At 42.7% G+C, this 20,006-nt stretch overlaps 2 protein-coding genes across 3 annotated transcripts; both read right to left on the bottom strand.

Moving 5' to 3' along the window:
* Positions 1–1,035: 1,035 nt before the first annotated feature.
* On the bottom strand, positions 1,036–13,575 carry tmcc1b (transmembrane and coiled-coil domain family 1b). Of its 2 annotated transcripts, none has more exons than XM_084019961.1 (8): positions 13,474–13,575; positions 10,498–10,665; positions 8,566–8,609; positions 7,020–7,796; positions 4,084–4,503; positions 2,714–3,198; positions 2,495–2,630; positions 1,036–2,413 (listed from the first exon to the last, which is right to left on the bottom strand). In XM_084019961.1, the coding sequence occupies exons 4-8, from the start codon at positions 7,617–7,619 to the stop codon at positions 2,099–2,101; spliced, it is 1,956 nt and encodes a 651-aa protein (XP_083876087.1). In that variant the 5' UTR covers positions 7,620–7,796; positions 8,566–8,609; positions 10,498–10,665; positions 13,474–13,575; the 3' UTR covers positions 1,036–2,098. The 2 variants fall into 2 exon arrangements, with proteins under 2 accessions (XP_083876087.1, XP_083876088.1); XM_084019962.1 differs by having other exon boundaries at positions 7,020–7,393.
* Positions 13,576–16,650: 3,075 nt separating this feature from the next.
* LOC311020104 (proline-rich transmembrane protein 3) lies at positions 16,651–19,848 on the bottom strand. The gene is made up of 3 exons (XM_084019945.1): positions 19,739–19,848; positions 18,514–19,028; positions 16,651–18,292 (listed from the first exon to the last, which is right to left on the bottom strand). The coding sequence occupies exons 2-3, from the start codon at positions 18,989–18,991 to the stop codon at positions 16,659–16,661; spliced, it is 2,112 nt and encodes a 703-aa protein (XP_083876071.1). The 5' UTR covers positions 18,992–19,028; positions 19,739–19,848; the 3' UTR covers positions 16,651–16,658.
* Between the last annotated feature and the right edge of the window lie 158 nt (positions 19,849–20,006).

Genomic DNA, 20,006 nt, shown 5'->3' with positions numbered 1-20,006 from the left:
TCTTGGATCTCCAAGCATGATGCCTGAGTATGGTCAGGGGTATTGTCCCTGGAGCTAGGGGGTCCTGCAGAACCAGCAGAACAGCCATCATCACTTCCATACTTTGGGCTGCCCTGTCATAAGGCCCCTTGTTCCCCTGGGGCCAACACCCTCATGTCCCTGGGTTTCACCCCAGTTTTTCAGGGCTGTGATGTTATCGGTGCTGCCACATGTTTGGGGATGAGGGAGGAGACTTTGCTGGTGAGTGTAGCTAGAGAGGAGCTGGAGAGACCACCGGTCACCTGGAATTGGCAGAATCGGCTGGGTAGGCAACTGAATCACATCGTATATAACTTCATGTGATCATGCCAAAAAAAAACCCAACATTCTTACATTTCATATTGCAATTGACAGAATCTTTCAAAAAGCTGAGAAGGGCAACACTTTTTCAAATGCCCTGCACATGCCTGGTCAACTCTCACAGATGATATTAATTACTGTGCCTGATGCGACCTCTTCTCGCCCCGATGGCAAAACAGCTGTTTATCTACACATCCAGCATATTCTTGTGCACACACACAAATGCACTGAGAGATCTTGTTGGCAGCACACATCTTCACGTGTAATGGGAGGAAAAGCAGTTGCATAATGTTAGCTCAATGCAATTCAGGATGTTGGCAGTTCTAGGAGGAATGAGTGTTAAACTAAATTAAGCGAGTTAACATGTCACATTTTTGGTATTGGGTATCTTCACCTTTGGAACAAGTAAGACAGCAAAAAATGGTGTATCTAGAGGATAATGTGTTAACTACTACAGTAAGAAACATCCATCATTGAATGCCCATTATACTCTCGTGGACTAAAGTAAAATTATGTAAATAATTCATAGATTTTAGGAGGATTACCATTCTCCTACAAATTAAGGCTTCCCACTTCTGTCTGCCATCAAAACACCTGTAAGAACACAACTCTTAAATAACAAGTAACATAACAAGTGATCCCAACAAGAGGCTTTCTGTAGAGTAATACATGACATCGGAGACAAATACAAGTTACTTTCACCTTTTAAAACAGCAAATTTATTTGTCTTTAAAAAATAAAAAAATCAACAAAAAAGTATTACTATTTCATTGTCACTAATAGAAACAGTACGGAAGCACTGAGTCTTTGAGCAGTTTGACTGCTCTTCAAGTATGATAATTCAGTTCATAGATTATTCTTCTGCTGTGTAAAAGCCACCAGGATAGTAGGATCCAGTTGGCCCAAAGGGGCAGGGTCACAACTCCAAAGTTAAAACTTCTCGATATTAATGTCCTGGTTGTGGCGGAACCAGTGTTATTGACTTCACACATCGATAAGAAACACGTCCAGAACCCACTACTATTTGATCCAGTGACAAGTCTGATTCCAGAGCAATGTAGCTGATGTGCATGCACCCAATTCTTCAGAGTGTAGTCAGCACGAAGAGGAAGAGTTGGTCACACGGGCTGGAATTTGAAAAGATTGAGTAAAGGGGAAAGTCAGAGAAGACTGGGAAACCAGAGTGGCAAGGCTAGAAGAGAGAGAACTCACAAAAAGAGAACATGGACAACTAAATCAGCGGAACACTGTCAGCTCATTACAGTTAAAAGAACATAAAAAGCCATCAATCTGCTGTACTGAAAGAAAGCGGTGACTTCAAAACAATACCACTTGAATCAGCTAAAAAGTAGTAAAACTCTGAATTACAATTTCTTCTTCGGGGAAACAACGCAAAGTTTTGCACGTGTAAACAAATTCACTCAGAAGAGAGAAATCAAGTGTGCAGTTCTCTCAGCCCCTCCTTCAAACAATGCCCATTCAACCCTTAACAGCATGTGCCCGTGCCGATTGCACGAAAGATAGCAAGTCAATACCAAACATCCAACATCTTTTCACCCCTTATTATCCGTTCCATTCTTCTCAAAACACATTTCAGAAAGAGATAAAGTGACAAGCCTCTGACGCAACCCTCCTGAGAAGCTGCTGAAGAGGAAGATACCAAAGGACAATTGAGATGGAACTCCCCGTGTCCTCCCTTTTACACATCAGCCCCAAATCCTCTGTCCCATCATAAGTTAAATACGTCTCTCCAAGCCGGTCATCTGGGGTTCAGTAGAAAGTGATGCAGATACTCTGAAATGGCCTCCCAGTGCCTCCAGAGGAAGGCGAGGAGGATTATGAGGAGAAGCGTGGAAAGCGTGCGGCTGCGTGTTTTCATTAAGGGGACGACACAGTTGGCCACCGTGGACACGAACACCAAGAGGACCGCCATAACAGCCAGCAGCACATTGATTAGCTTCCCAAGTAGAGTCCGTGCCGTGGCGTTCTCCAGGCCCTCCAGCTGCACCACCTGCTGTTGCTGCTGCTGCAGTTCCATCTTGGAGATGCGCGTCTGACATGCCTCCAGTGCCTCCTACGGGCGAGGGACAAAAGTGTCAGTGAATTCACCAAGGTGACAAAGGGGGAACATCGTGTTAACTGTAGCGACGTTTACCTGAATGTCCCTCGCTCTTTCGTAGGACTGGTAAGCAATCTTTTCCTCCATACTGGCTAGTTCTTGTTTCAAGTTGAGAATTTCATTTTGGTGCAGTTCTGTCAAGTCGTTGAGCTGCTCTTCTAGACGTTCACACCTGCAAAACAGTGACAACAGTACATCACAAACGGGACTTTTCTTTCTACCCCTCAAGACCTACTGGTGTATAGGATATGATACCTGTATCGCTCCTCTTGCAGGGCCTCCATGATCATCGTGTAGTCCCGCTGATAGTGGGCCTTTAAGTTTTCAAAGGACTCCTCCAGTCGACCCTGGTTTTCCCGGAGCTCTTGGATCTCGTGGAGTACAGCATCAAAACCTGAGGCCTGGCCATGATCAAGGGTATTGCCTTTGGAGCTGGGAGGGCCTCCGGGAGCTCCGGTCGTGCTGTTGGCTCCCGCAGAGCCAGAAGTGGCGCTAGAACACTCATCATCACTGCCATACTTTGGGCTGGACTGCAACTGTCCTGTCCCGAGGGTCCTCGTTCCTCCTGGGCCAACGCCATCCTCTCCCTGGGTTTCATCCAAGGAGTCTTTCAGGGCTGCGATGTTGTCAGCACAGCCAAACCTGTTGTGGATGAGAGAGGCGATTTCTCTCGGCTTTGACACCACAGCTCCAGCTGCAGAATGAGTGGCTTGAGAGAAACTGGAGAGGCCCCCTGTCACCTGTAAGGAGCGAGTCTAGGTCAGTGCTCAGGCCACATGGAGTTGCTATATTTAAACACGTTCAAATTGATCACTTAATTATTGAACACGGAGCCTGACAAACAGCGGGCGTTCTCAGACTCCCTTAAACATAAAGGAACAGCACAAGCTGTCTTACTTTAGAACAACGTATAATGCTGCCGTTTTAGGGCTCAGAGCAGAGCAGCTAATTCTGCACTGTGGTAGAAGTAAGCAGGAGGTTTACTTCTTGATATAATGACATTTCCCACCCATTACTTTTGTGTTTGTGAAGTTTGTGGCACAAAAATACTCCACGTGTTCATCTTCTCCTAATCTCTCAGCCATTCCTGTTTATGTTCTACTACTCCACGTGCGCTCGCCTCTCACTGATGACTCACTTGGAAACGCGTCACATGGCCATCCATGTCTCCTGTCTTAGTGGTGTAACACGGTTCAGAGTTCTGTCACCCCCGCCAACTTCTTTTTCCAGATGCAAGTAGAAATGTTTTCGTTTCATCTGGGTGAAACAACCCTTTCACTGGAACAACTGAGGAACTAATTCAGATTTCTGCTGTAAAGTGAGAGCGCCACCTTATTCAAGACTTATAAACTGCTATTAGAGACCTTTCTCACAGCAAACCCTTTGACTCCATTTACTGCAGTGCCAGTAAACCACGCGCCATACTGGTACATCTGAATGGACCGCAGCTATTATTCATTTTAATGGTGAGACAAACTGAAGATGAAATATGTTATACTTTATATTGGGAAAGGGATGTTTAGTATATTAGGTTTTGTCAATAAAACGACATAAAAGCCTTTAAATATTCCCAGGAGAGGGTTTTCGTAACAAAAGAGCTTTGAAGGCACCAGAAGCACACACACCTTGGCTCCAACATCTTTCAGCCCCTGGTGCATGTCTCGGAAAACATCTTTGGGCTGGCGAGGGATGCCGTTGTGTTCCACCTCTCGAAGCTTCCGATGGTAATGCTCCAGCTTCCTCTGCAGTTGCTGGATGGTCTGTGCTGACTTTTGGTTCTTCTTCTCAAACACCTGCTTGATGCGTGCACTCTGCTGTTTGTCTGCATTGTTGGCGAGTTTTAGGTACTCGGCCACGTTGTCATCACGAGCGGTTTGTTCAATTTTTATTTGCTCTGTGAGTTTGAGGATCTTCTGTTGTAGTTGGGCAATGGCTTGCTTAGTTCTCTGGGGGTCCGGGGTACTGTCAACTACATCGTACCCGTCTGCACCGTAGGGGAGGGCATTGGGCGACACAGCAGGGCCTGATCCGTCATAACGATCCAGCTAATCAGAAAATGTGAACAGAAGAAAAGGAAAACAAATATGTAAGAATGGTCATTTGAGGTTTATCAAGACAAAACATCAAAATCCCCGTTAGTCGTGACTTAATTATACATTATTGTGTGAGCACTGGATGATGTGATGCTGATTTATGATATTGACTAGTGACTATTGTTAAAAGTTTTGTAATGAGGAACCTCATAGTATCTTATATGAGGACTGTTTAAAATACGGTGGTATATGTTTTTTATGGAAACATATTTGAAAACCTGAAGACCCTTATCACTACGTATTCACATCTCACAACAGCAGATGGCGCCAGTAAAATAAAATCCTTTTGACTGTGACTTCACAGCTCCAGTTCAAGGAATCACAGGTGGAGAGATGCAGTGACTGTTGTGGGGAACAGAAGCTAAAAAATAGGTTAGTTAACGCAGAATTGGGAAGGAGTTATGACATCATATTTTTAGGTAGAGATTTGAGGTAGTTTAGTTCAAAAGCCCAATGTAAATGATGTGAAGCCATAAACTGTCATCAGGGCCTCGAGGCTCAAACTGAGGAGAGGTATAAATCTAGTTAATGAACACAAACTGATTAGATGCCATCATAAGAGCTATCAGCCCATATTGGAAGAGTGCCAGCTGTTGAGTTCCTTCTACTCTGACGAACTGAATCTATAAAACCATAAAGATAGAATAGTGTTGTGTTGTCTCACAACGTACAGTAAAGGAACATGCAGTTAAAATGTAAATTGACAGATGTGATTAAAAAGAGCTGCTAATAAATAACTTTACAGAGAGATATTTTAAATCTGTCTTTGTTGAGAGCTACCAAGCATGGTGGCATGGCAACAAAAGGACAGGACAACTTGTGTTCAACAGAGGATAAATCAACCTCAGCTAGGGATCATTCATTCAGGTCATGTTTTTTTTTTTAAGATGAACAGGAACACAGGGGGTGAAATGAGTCCATCTTGCTTATGACATCTGTTAATAAACTTAATTGCAGCTTCCAATGAGTTGCCAGAATTGTGACATGACCCCTCATGTTACAACGTCTACTTTCTCCTAATGTATCATCCCAGAGATTCTCCTGTCCCACTGCTGGTATCCAGCCCCCCTATTCAATGACCTATGGTGCGTAAAGACTTTCTTCTTATGTTCTGCTCTAATTACCCCGTCAGGTTTAATACATTCTTTTTTTTTTACCTTTGGAAGCTACTTTAAAAACAAAGAAGGATATAAATATAATATAAATATATATATACACAGACACACACATACCACAAATTTGTTTAGCCCTGCAAGCCTTCTCTCACTGACCTGAAGTACACTCAGAGACAGCAAGAGTCTAATATTAGAAAGGCTTAAAGCACATAGTCACCAACCACTCAAAGGCAATTGCTGACCTTCCACCGCTGACCGCTCATCTCCCCATTCACCCATTCATCCAGGCACATCGAAACAATTAACAGCCTTTAACACGTCTGCACAATTCATTTCGTTTTGACATTCTCGCACAAATAGTCATGCATGACTCAGTTTTATCTTTTATTTTTACAGCTAGGCTGCAAACAAAAACAATGCATTTGTTTCCTCATGAGTGTGCAGTGTTTCTTTGTATCACGATTTGCATTTTGAATGTTTATGTCCTGGGGCTAATTTGTCTCCCAGTACAACAAAATGCCATGTTTTGTTATGCATGTTCTAGGACAGATTTTATGTGGGGGAGATTTATGAATTTAAAAATGGTTGGGTTGTTTTCCACACCAAAAAAAAAAAATTTATATGAATACACACACATTGGATTATCAGTGTCCCAGTGATATAATGATGTTGGTGGAGCACTCCAAATAAAGCATGCAGTGCAATGAATCTAATATTCATGGGTTTTGACTGTGATATCATTTTATATATCTTATTTGGAACAAACAGGTTCTGAGGTTGAACTACAGTTGCCATGCTGCTTTTGGGAGGCAAGCATCAAACTGTTGGCAACACATTGAGAGCAGTTTTTTGTTTACAGTTTGACAAATTAGCAGTGATACTGCATTAACTATTAGCAGTTCCTGAGTATGCAGTGCTCAGAAAATATGAGGCAAGTTCTGAAGTTATAAGAAGCATCTCTTTTCGGATTGCTATGGAAATGTATTGGCATTTATCTGTATTGTACTGTATTTTATCTTTATCTGGCATTCATCTGTATTGTATATTGGAGATATCCCTGCAAACTGTAAGTCCTGCTGATTCCAGGAGTGTGCATCATGTCTGTGTGTTAAGATCCGACTGAGTTATGTCTCGCAGAAAGAGAGCCAAGCGATATGTATTTTTTATTCACCTCCTGCATGCGCGCCCACACACTGGCACTCTTGGCAATTGCCTATGTAACCCATATCACAAACCTCCCAGGTCATCACTTGTATCAATACTAGAATGTCTTCCTACGCTGTAAAGAATGTACTGTTCCACGTCCTTGGGAAATTTCTGACCTGGACCGCATGGCAGGACTGAGACACTCACCTTGTCAGGCTCCTCAGTTGAGTGATAACCAGAGGTCAGCAGCATATCAGCCAGAGCTGGGCTGCTGGGGGTATCTGTGGTGGAGGAGGAGCGTGGGCGTCCAGCCTGCAGCAGGGCTTCATGGGTGCTGCGCCGGTGAATCTGTGGACTACCTTTCTGGGGAGGATCCGCGGTGCCCCCCACCTTGCTGCGGCGGCTCTGCAGGCTGGTGCCTCGCTTCATTGGTGGAGCACCTCGGATCTGCTGCAGAACACGGCTCAGAGCTGCGGGAGGGGCGGAAGCGGCAGGGTTGTCAGTATCCAAAGGGAGGGCCGAGGAGGCGGGAGCTTCCCCTACTTCTGACCCTACATCAGTGGGTTCGGAGGGAGGGGCGCCTGTGCAGGACGAGACAGAGTCATGTGGGGAAACGGAGGAGCGTCGGCGCTGTGGCTGGAAGAACTGCTTCAGGCCATGGCCCAACGCTCCCATGTTCTCCAGGGCATTATGGGTGATTTTGGACAAGCCATGCTCTGACTCCGACGCCCTCCTGCCGATCTCCGGCTCCGCTCGGCCTCCTGTGTCCGGCTCCTCTGGACTCTGCTCACTACTACCCTGATCCATTTGAGACCTCCAGTTTCACAGTGAGGTTCTACTCGGGGGTGCAGGGGACTAGCTTACGCCCCGTCGACACCCCCCCCTCTGAGCGACTGGTTGAGAGCCGGGAAGCAGAGGGGATGGTGCTCAGTTGGGCCTTTTGAGTGGACATGCATCTGTGGCTTGGCTCAATGGCATGCTTGTCTACCACAAAAGAAAAATAAAATGAATTATGACATGCAGCAGTGAGCGATGAACATAATAAGCAGCAGAATATAAAACAACACAAAGCAACATAAACTGGGTTGACACAGACATGACCACTTTTTTGCAGTTCAACACTAGAAGGTTCATCTTTTTTCAAACTATTTATGATCTTACAAAAACTTTAGATATTTTCTCTCTGCTGACTGAAAACAGTAGGTATCCATTTTAGCTTAACAGCGTGTGGTATGCCTGACAGTGCCAACCCGGTAATGCAAAAACACAAAGAATACAAAATAAATAAGCTTTGAGAACAGTTTCTGAAATGTCAAACGTTTGTAGTATTGCACATGTTGAAGGTCAATGCCTTGGGCTATTTTTGAAATCACTTTCTATTGTTTATTTCAGTGCAATCCAGACTGGACAAAAGCCCTCAAAAAAGTTGAATGATTACATTTCAGAAAGCATTCGTGATGGAAATCAATAATTAAGATAACAGAGTGCTTGGATGGTGATAACAAAGAGACTACAGTGTGGAAAATGTAAATGAAATTCTAAAAACGGACAGCGATTATTATCCAATTCTCAACTGAATACGGCGGTCTCCTCTTTGCATCCGATTTTATAACGAGGCTAAATCCTGTAATGTAAAGGACTTTGGCTCCCAGAGGACAGATTATATAAAAGCCTATGGGTTTACCAACATGTAATGAGAAAGAGAGAAAGAAAGCAAGAGGGGAGGTGAGATAGATTGGGACAGAAAGCTTACCATCAGCCCGGCTTCTCCTCTACTGACTCACAACTCAGGATTGGCTGAATAAACAGAAATAGAAACAAAAACAAAACTAAATAATATGCTCCAGGAAAGGAAAAGGTTAAAAAATAGGCGTACTGTAGCATCACAGAGAAACCGAGCACAAACCTTCAACTCAGCAATATCTGGGAATATATATAGATATATAAAGAGATGCTACACCAGATGAGAGACTTAAAAGCTTCTAACATGCTGACCATATCAATTGTGAATGACCAAATGGACCTCTGTTTAAAATCTTAAGTAGAAGAAGAACAAATTTGATGAGCCTTGTTATATTAAAATAGCAACTATTGTCCATTACATTAAATCCTCAAACCCATATGACAGGCACTATTTTGCATTTCAATTTAAAGATTTGCACATTATTAACAAAAGGGATTCCTGTTTTATGAATACAAGCTCATTCATTTTGGGGGAAATTCAGCACTTTAACTTTAGTGTTCATTTCTCAGGCTGGAAACCTTACACGGCTGTTCTCGAACATATTATTTAAAGAAACCTGAATAACACCCAAACAGGACACCTCTCGTGTTTTGTCATAAAGAACAGAATGTGATTCATTGCTAGAATCTCAACAGTAGCGCGTGATGGGTTTGTGCCCTCCTTTAGTCTTCTAGCACATCGATACACTGTTTTACAAGACATTGTGAGAAGAAGCACGTTTCTTTGAAAGAAATATCTTAAGCCGAAAGGGATAGGTCTGACTGGAGAACAGGGATTATTTTGCAGACAAATGGAAAAACGATTCCACGAGTCAGCACAAAGTATCACTTAACAAGCCAGCAGCACAATCTAACACCAAACAAATCCTATGAAATGCTCCATTAGTGAAACACTGTGACTCATTACTGCTGGTCCCGCTGTTAGCTCTGCAGTGTCGGATAAGACGGCACTCTGTTCAAGGGTAGGTGGTAGTGAATAGTACAATAATGAAAAGAGCACCCTTGCCAAGTCCTGCTGGTCAACATGCTTGAACAAAGGTTTCATTTTAAAATTTGTATCGACTTGTAATGACTCCAATCGGAAAAGAACAGTTACTCTTCAGAAACACTTCCTGGTCAGAGACAGAAACGAACGGAATCGTTGAGAAACTTGACGTATTGCATTTGAAACTCAAGACAAGACATAGGAACAGAACGTCCACACATATATGGAACTATATCACTCATCTACGATGAAAACACAATGATGTCCGCCTCCTCTGGGCTAAGGGCAAAGTGTTCTTTTCAAAGTGGGTCAACCAACATTCGCCTATCACTCTTTGCACATGCATTGCTCCAAGGTCACACCGTCTACGGGGCGTTGTGCATGACTCGCAGCACTTAAGTTTTTATGAAATAAGCAAAATGACAGCAGGTCCCATTTTTGATAGGGAAGATGCGTGTCCTCTGGGGTCATTGCTACAAATAGGCCTACATGCTTTATTCCAGTATGACCACATCTGCACATACACTTAAGATTAACGCTCATTAGTTTCAGATTGTGTTATTATTCATGCTAGAATATTGAAAATGGGATGAAAATCATGCACATTCGGTTTCTCCTCACAGTTGTCAGAGGACCTTGTATACTGAGTGAATAGTCTTCTTACAGCAGGTAATATGTTTATGTACACACACACACACACACACACACACACACACACACACACACACACACACACACACACACACACACACACACACACACACACACACACACACACACACACACACACACACACACAAATAAGTAATAACAGAATTGTTCAATGAACACACACACACTAATAAGTAATAACAAAATTTGTTCAACGAAGATCTGTAAAAATGCAAATTAAAATTAGCTTTAGTTGTAGAGATAATCAACACAACTCAGCAAGAGTCCAAGTGCAGATAAACGTACCTTCAGATGTGGTCATCAGCAGATGATTTGTGGATCTATTAACAGAGGATCCAAGTGTCCACGTGATTTGTACTGCTTCTTCTGGGTAATTCTTGCAAATGGAAACCCGATGGGATAGCTGTCAGACTTTAGTCAGCTCTTTCCATGGACATTTAGAAAAATAACATGCTGTAAAAAAAAAAAAAACAGAGGCAAGACAGCATGAGAGGTGGCTCCCTTATGAAGGGAATTCTGACATTTTGAAACTGACAACTTCAGAAACACAAGTGACGTCCCAATTGAAGAACATTTTTATCAGACCAATGTTTTCTTCTTGTCCTCAAGTCGCCAATGATTGCTGTATGTATTCGTCTGTATGACGGCGTCGCCTATTGAAATGGCTCTCTGTGATCATCCTGACTATGGTTTAACCTAGGTATTACTCAATTATGTCACATGAAAATTTAGATGGAAAAATGATCACGTAAGGCAGTCATCACACTCAATTTGACAATGTGTATAAATCTGCTGGCCAGATTTGTTTGCTGGTCTGTTCATTCAAAATATGAGGGGTCAAATACACTGGGAAAAACAGGACAATAGTGTCTGTCAAATGTCTCTGCCATCAGGGCTTCGCATCATATGTTATTTTAAGAATCCTTACATCACTCTTGTTCCAAATGGTTTTGTATCCTTTGATGATACTTAAAGAATTCAATATTTAATGAAGACTACAACTATCATAGATGAGATGCAGTCTTACAACTCTTATATCCGTTATGCTGAGAGCATCCAGCCTCTCTGACCGATCACATTCACCACACAACACTTATTCTGTTAACACAATGAACCTGTGTAAGGTTAGTAACGTAATGTTAAATGTCTACCTTACTTTAAAATTAATGAAACAGACTGTACCTGTAATGCAGCCCATTGCCTGACACTAACAGAATAGAATAGAAGTGATTACTCCACCCAAACCAGTACAGCCATTTTTTTGTTGTTGTTTTACAAGAAGCCCATAGTCTGTGGCTTCATAACTTAAATGGCAAAATGAAAACACGTGTTTTCATTCAGTACAGCACAGAGGCCTCCGAGGCATTTAGCTTAATTAATTGTCTAATGTTAATTAATAGTGCCGAATAGCCCCACGGGATTAACTGCACGCCGTTAACCACGACTGGGATAAAACATATATATATATATTAAATAAATACTTGAACGTTGACGATGAAACGTCAACATTTGGTAAACAACAATGTCGTTACTCGGACAGACGTCGCTCTCTGGGTGAATACGCGGATAGTCATAGGTGCATTCCGATGAGATCATCAGCGCCACTTCAGTAGTGACAATACGGTTTCCCTTTCTTTACACTATTACGGTAAACACCAACTTTAACTAACGTTACAGAGCTCATTATCGCCATACAGCTTAGATGAGTTAATTACTCAGTAGGTTACAGGTGCACTCGGTGTCATAACATGTAAGGTAACAGTAGTACACGTGTATGCTTAAATATTAAAAAGCAGATGGTGCGATAACGCGAGTAGCGTACCCAACCGCCGGTCTGTATGAGCGAGTAACGTTAATACGTTAAGGTTAGCGAAAACAACCGAGTCCAACGGTTTAACGTCAGCTAAAGATAAGAAGAGGATGAAATTAACCGCTCGCTAGCCAGCGTTGCTAGGCCTGGATTGTAAAAACGCTCAATCGTAAAACATATTTCCTGAAAACGTCAATGTAGTTTATCGTCTTATTACAGGGTGGTGCCAACCGTTGTGGTGGATAAAGTCCGGATAAGTCGTTGACCCCGTTTTCCTGCCTTGTCTGCTCCTCTTGTAGCTAGCAGTACAAGCTAACGTGGTGCACCGGGGGGTGCTCGTTTTACTTTACAGTGCACACCGCGGCGGCAGTGTGGGGCGAGGCCACGGTGTTATGTTACTTTAGGTGTGTAATAAGCTACATTGGGGTATGTATACTGAATATTTAGCGTGTGCAACAACAATCAGAGGTTATCCTGTCTAAATGTATGCCGTTGCTGGTATTTTTTGTTTATTTTTAATTGTTTTTAACAAATTGATGTGTATAAATGGAAGGTCTACCAGAGGATAGGCTGTGTGATATTTGGTAATAAACAGCCTCTGCTCATGTGCTTCAACATTCAAATCCACTGGCCAACCTCAACATTACCGATTTGATTGCATCTATCAGATGGTGGCCAGCGTGTAATGTGATACCCAAGCTTCCCACTACAGTCCAGAGGATAACCTCTTCAAATAACGTATTCATTACCATGTCCGGAATTTGGTTGTGGTACAATCATCACATAACGGATGCCATAAAAACCTCGTGTTTAAACGTAATATTGTAATAAGGTCACAGCCAAATTCCACATGATTGACAAAGCTTCTGAGTCTTCTCCACATGTGGAATTAACAATTTAACCAATCGATCTGCAGAAGAATCCCATCCATCAATTATGATTATGAAATTAGATTGGAGGTATTGGGTTAGTCATCTTGTCACCAGGCTTTCTCAATCCCACCTGGAAGTTGTATTCCACTTTGTTGCCTACAGTGTAGGAACCATCGTTGCATTGTACAAGTCCGAGTTTAACAGATGAGGATAAAGTTGAATCGTTATACACACTCATTCGCTGTTCGTTATCGCTCACATGTAACTACACTTGAAATCATACATCCTGACCATGCCGGGTGGCAAAACAGGCGCCTGCTCGCCACTCAGCCTGTCAGCTAGCAGGCTGGCTAGACTCCCTCGATAGAAAGCACCGCCTCAGCCTCAGACACGGTTCAGCCACGGCTAGCTAGCTACAGGCGAGCGGGGCACCTCGCCAGGCGGGCAGCTGGATAAACAACGCCGATCAACCACGAGCCGTGTGCAGATCGGAGAGCTGCACACGGAAACACAATTTCATTCATAGACCGGTTCTTTAAAAAAAAAAAATGTGTGTGTGTTTCGCTGGCTTCAACTTACATGGGCGCTGAGAGGATTGTGTTGATGACCGTTCATTTCTCCCGATGGTGGAACACTCCCACGGTGACGTCAAATAGCGTGCTCGACGTCAGAACAGCTGAGCAGCAGACACACAACCGTCCCATATGATCCGTGCGGGTGATCCGGTTAAATTACCATTTTATACATTAATGACTGGAAGATCCTTGGGGAAGTAACGTTAGTTCCCTTTGCGGGATCTAAGTCCTCAGTATTTTTTTTTATTTATTTTTTTCAGGGAAATTATGCGTGCTAATTTACGGATTCGAGTGTTATTACTTGATATCAATACAATGTGACAGTATTTAGGTCATCAAAAATACGAGTTGAAACGATTTGTTGATTAATCACTTGGTGGGTTAACGTAATACGAATCAGCATATATTTTGATAACTGATTTTTATATTTTGATTACTGATAAATCATTCAATGATTTTGTTTTAGAAGAAAGTATTACAGAAAAGTCACTGTCGCTGCCTCATAAATGTGAGTGTTTCTATCTTATATCATATTATCATAGTAAACGTAAGAGCTTTGGGTTTTGGACTGAAATAAATTAGAAAACAAGCATTTGAAGATGTCCCCTTGGGCTCAGGGGGAAATTGTAACTCATTATTATTCCCCATTTCTGACATTGTGCATAGACCAAGTAGGCTAATGAAGAAAATAATCGGCAGGTTGATCGATGATGAAAAATTAAAGTGTTAGTTGTAGCCCTAGAAACAGCCTTAATGCTAATGAATAAAATGTACAGCAAATAAGAATGAAACTTACCAGACTAGATTATCAATTAACAATCACATGAAGAAAAGAAATACATTGTTTTGGGCATGGACTCAGTGTTTTTAGAAACCAGCTGCGGCCCTGAATGTCTTTTTCATCATTATGTTAAAAAACACACACACATATTCCAACAGTGCAGCTAATGCAAGATACAATCAATACAGTATTGCAGAAGAGTCTGTGAGTTTCCTGCAGAACCATCACAACTGATTTTGGCTTTGATCAGAAGGGAATAGATTAAATGGAGGAATGGTTGGCTACATAGGCTGAAGTTGATGCTGATGAGATGGAGCTGGGTTTGCAGGAGGATCAGGAAATACTGGAATGGCAGTTTGCTGAGAAATATAATATGCTGGCATATGGGGTGTGGGTCATAGAATGGCTTTTTTGAGCTGCAGGCTATAGAGTGGTAGCTGCACTGGTTGTTGAGATGTTATTAGGGGCAGCAGTTGGATTATTGCTTCTTGAGAGGAAAACAGGGGGATATAATCCAGAGTTTGGGCTGCTGCGTTTGGGATTCTGAAGAGCTTGAGGAGGCAGCAGGAGTTTTGTGCATGAAAGGATATTGAATTGGAAAGCATTGGAAAAGTGACTGTTGGGAAACACAAGGCTTACTCAGTATTATTGGGGGCCGATGTGCTGGTGGCAGGAGGAGGAGTTGTTCGATGGAAAATTCCGGGTACCATGGGGAATTAAAAGATAATGGAGACTGCGGCATCTGATGTAGTTGGGCAGGGGTAGCAGCAGTGTTCTGATTGCTTTGGTGGTACAGGGCTGGGAAATGAAGGATACTGAGAGAACTGATACTGTGTAATGGAAATGCAAGGTGCTGAGCTGCAGGTGCTTCTTGATTTTCTGTGTTAAAGTGTGTAGCAGCACCTGGGGTAGCTGTGGATGTTGTAACAACGGCCACTCTGTGGTAGGAAACACTGTGTACTGAGAAAACTGGGAGATCAACATCTGCCAACAGAAGAGACTAAATACTTCTCACCAGGCAAGGAAACAAACTGGGTAAATCAAGAGCATGTGTACGATTCTGCTTTCATTGTTAACCACAAGAGGTCCCACTACACCTTAATCTCTAGCACAAGCAGTGAATCAGTCAGAGAACTCTTCAATAACAAATCCATGACTGCTCCAGATCGATAGAAGAGACTCCCATGCGTCAGACACTGCAACAGTTTTAATACATTTTAGAATTTGCTGCTTATCTATTGAAAAGGAAAAACTGAAATATCACAGTGACATAAGTATTCAAACGCTTTGCTATGACACTTGAAATGTAGCTCACGTGCCTATTTCTCTTGATCGTCTTTGAGATGTGTCTCCATGTTGAAACGGTTTATATTACAAATATTTAATTAAAACTGGTTTGTGATAAATAGTTCTATTATTGTTTGATTCAACTTCCCCTGGTATACACAGGCTCCTGTAGGCTAATTTAATATGCATATAGGCACTAAACTCTGAGCACAAAACAATAAGCGGCGTTGTCGTAGCTACGATCACTTTGTGTTGTGCTACATTATAATAAGAGATGCAAGAGGATTTGAATGCAAGTGAACCGTGTGGCGTTGGAGCAGCCGATTCATGTTTTCATAACACCACACTTCTAAAGTGAAAACAGGGACCTTTGCACAATAACAGCCTCTGTGTCAGCAGCTTTAATCGCCAACCGCCAGTTTGGTGAGAGAAACCGAAATAAGTGCATATTAAATTTCAGGAAGTAAGGCATAAACTCAGCGATTTATGAGACAAGCAAGAAGTTGTTTCTCAGGTAGATCAGATAAAGATCAAATGCCACATTTCTGCCCATGGCCTTCATCAAGGGAATTCATATAAAGTCACTTTATTTTGTACATAATGAAAACATACAATCACATTCATTTCTGTAGAGGGAAATAATGCAGTTTTCATACATTATCCAAGTTGAGCCAAACAAATAACTCGCATCAAAGAAGTTAACAACACTGGTCTGATACAAACAGGAGACAGGCGTTGACTCAGATGATTAGGAATTGTACACTCACTGATTGAAAACTGCCCTATCCTGCATACATAAACATTATACAACTCTATAAATTGTGAAATGCTCACTGGGAATAATTTCCATGCACTTTACTTGTGTGGTACATATACATATTAACATGTAACAACATTTCAGATGACCCAATGGAAGTCAAATAATTGTTTTGTTTTTTTCTTCAGGCCTCTCCCTTCTATTTTTCCAAAATGTGCATCTTGATTACATTCAGAATCAAGTCACTTTTAGACCAACACAAGTAAAGCAGGTTTTTGGAAATATACCGTCCACATTATGTGATGTGCCATTTCATGAGGGCTTGATCATGGTTTAAAGTGGTCCTCCTGACATAAGAGACAGCTTAGATGTCTGTCACATCGTCTTCAGGCCAATCATGCAGATGCATCACTGCTGACAGTGGGTCAAATTCTTCTCCCTGATGTGCAGCAGCTGGAGATCGAACAGTATAATCACTGGTAACACCGGGTGACTGTGTTGGCTCTCTAGCCAGAGATGCAGAAATAGACTCTGTGTCCAACATCCACCCATAGCCAACAGAAGATGGAGGGAAAGCTATTGTACCACCATTTCCATTGGGGGTGTGTGCACCCATGGTTTGCATCCATGAGGGAGGGAGTGGTGTGAACAGACCTCCTGCAAGCTGTCCAAGGTTAAGGGCTTCATCAATACTACGCCTGAGATTAATAGGAGATGGAGGCCGCATGTCAAATTCTATGAGAGAGAGAACACATTCGCGTTCACCAACTTGCTGCCACAGTATTGCAGCCTGAGAGTCGGGGGTGCTATTGCTAACAGGATCCGGATTGTATTCTGGTGTGCTGGTAGACAGTTGCTCATCGTCAGGACACATTAAGTTGTTACTGAAACCAGTTCTCGACAGGTTATAGTTTGCCCAGTTACTTGGCATCAGGTCTTCCCAGGTTTTCTCGGATTTTATTAGTGGCCCTTTCCGTATGTTGGACAAAACCCTACGCCACAAGCTGATCTCCTCCACCTCACTTGTGCCCAGCCCATGATCGCCCCTTGATTGACCTCTAGAGGGTGTCCAGAAAATCCAGGATCCCAGGACAAGCAACGAAAATCCCCAAGCTAACTCAAGAATTCTGGCCCAGAACTGAGTGAGCCACCAGCACCAGCCAAAGCGCCTCCAGTTGCCTAGAAGCCCATAAAGCCAGAGGAGACTATACATCTGCAGGCTGAAGCAGAGAAACCCAAACAAGGCACACACTGCTGTTACTCGCTTTGCACACTTTCCAATCCTCTGTGAAGGTACCCACTGATGTACAGAAGACCTGAGGAGGGGGTGTGGAGGAGAGAAGGATTTGATGAGAATTCCAATGCAGAATGGGAGGCCCCAGCAGAGGGACAGCGTCTGGAGCAACAAAGGGAGAGCAGGGGATAACGTTTGTGAGAAAAGGTCTGCTAAGAGTAACGGCGTGCAATGAGATAGAGCCAGCCCTCCAACCAACCACAGGTGCTGCACATTTAGCGGGAAAAGTAATAATTTCAACCCTCTGAGTGTGACTAGTGCGAGGGCAACCTGCGCCCACAGGAGGAGCTGCAGAGGAACATTATGGAGTGCTGCCAGAGTCGCACGGGACAGGATCTGCCGGGTGCCATATGGATCAAGCAGAAGGAGCACACCGCGCAGACTAGCACTCAGGATCAACAGAGTGTTTGCCAAAGTCAAGGCGTCACAAAGGGGATGAGGAAGAGTGCACGCACCGGCCACTCCCACAACTGCCAGGACCGCCATCAATATAAATAGGCTGGCCGACCCGAAGACATGTAGTTCCCAGGCAAATGCCAGCGTGCGCCTCATGTCCTCCCAGAGCAGATCGGTGCCATTAGAGTTTGTTAGAATTACACACAGACTCAGACCCAGCACACAGGGATCTCCAGAACCAGAGAGGCTCCGGTTCGGCATTAAAGTAAACATATTGTTTTGAATGGGGAGTTTATCGTCATCCAAATCTGAAAATGAGAGGCAGAGAGGGGGAGAAAGAGCAAAAGTCATATTTCTGATGCAGGAGAATTAAACATAGTTTATTTTGTTATGTGGCTAATGGAAAGCATTTTCAAGTTACATTTGATGACTCAAGAATTAAGAACTGTTAATATGTTGTAAGAATCTATTTAAAGAATATGAATTAGAAATCTATCTTATTCTATGTAAAATGATTATATCAACTTACCATCCAGAACATCATCATTTACTATGGATGTATGCCTTTCTTTTAATTGTTCCTCAGTCGTCGCGTGGCGTCCTTCTTCCTCTGAGATCGTGAGAACCCTGGACTGAGTATATCCTATAATTGAAGTATTAGCTTCCTCGGCTCCTTGGTCATGAGCCACTGAGTGGGGAAGGCTAAGTGCTGGTGTTGTGGTTACTGTGATTTCAGACCAAGAAGGGTTTTCATCGCCGGCTCGTTCAGACTCCTTTGGAATGACAAGTGTCTGTGATGCTGTGCTGTCAACACTTTGTCCACTGCTTTCCAGGAAGATCAGTTCACTGGCCAAGATGTCGGGGGCGTAGTTGTCACTGCCTCTGCTTTGAGTTATTCGGGCTGAATCAGAGTTTTCCAGTGAATGTGAAGTTTGAATAAGGCTTCCAAGTGAAGAGAGACACATAACGAAGGTTAGCATAACGAAGAGCAAAGATGGATGCCCCATTTTTTACACTTTTGACATGAAGTCCAAATCCCAACACCTGTTGAACAAACAGGAAGAAAGAGATGAACAGTCAGGGACAATAGACAATGGCTATAGAGATTACAATAATATCACTATTCCACTTCAAAATTAGACCCTTTTTTGGTACTGACAGGATGCGTTATTTTTACAGTACACGTTGATAGTAGTAAGGCTTTAGGGATTAGGGAGAAGTAAAGAGTCGCATAGATTTCCAGAAAATCAATCTTGTGTTTCAATCCAAAAGACAATCATTTTGTGTAATCCTGTGGGTTTACATACTCCACAACACCTGTAGACGGTTTGTGTCAAAACCAAAATTGACAATAGACTAAAAGAATTATGCATGGTAATCTTGTCAGCATAGCATGACATTACATAAATATTTCTTACAGGTGACCTGATTTCCCAAATGCAACCTCGGGTGACTTAAGATGATAAATTAAAGTTAGTTCATTTAAAAAAAATTTTTTTTTTTTAAAACTTGAACCATAAGTTTAATAAATGAAATTGAGAAAAGTTGCCAGCTGATAATAAAAAGTGCACTCTAGCAAAATACAATAGGATTTAAAAACAAAACTTGACCTGCATGCGTCTCTCAAACAAACAGGGGATTTTTCCAACTATTCCAACTTGCATCATTATCAAAACACAATATCGCAGTGCTAAAACAATCTGTCCTATAATCTAAACCAAAGATTTAAAAAAAATGCTCACTAAAACACAGACCTGTGATTCCTTTTGCTCTGCTTCCTTTCAGTGCGTCATGGGTAGCACGCAACCTCTAGCTGCAGTATATGTCTGACGTGGTGCATACAGAGAATCAGTGAGGGTTGAGCCCATTGGATTTACAGGCATGTTCACAGCCACCAAGCAGATGCCTTATTCCTATTACTGCACCGGCTGGTTACCTGGCAGCCTCCCATCCTGATGTCACCTGCAAAACCAAACCACCTGGGGCCAATTCTGGGGAAAGAAAAGGCTTGAAAAAACACCT

The sequence above is a fragment of the Eutrigla gurnardus genome (assembly GCF_963514095.1).
Source record: "Eutrigla gurnardus genome assembly, chromosome: 2".
NCBI lineage: Eukaryota > Metazoa > Chordata > Actinopteri > Perciformes > Triglidae > Eutrigla > Eutrigla gurnardus.
The sequence above is the reverse complement of the archived record's forward strand: the minus strand, read 5'-3'. Positions and strand labels throughout refer to the sequence as shown.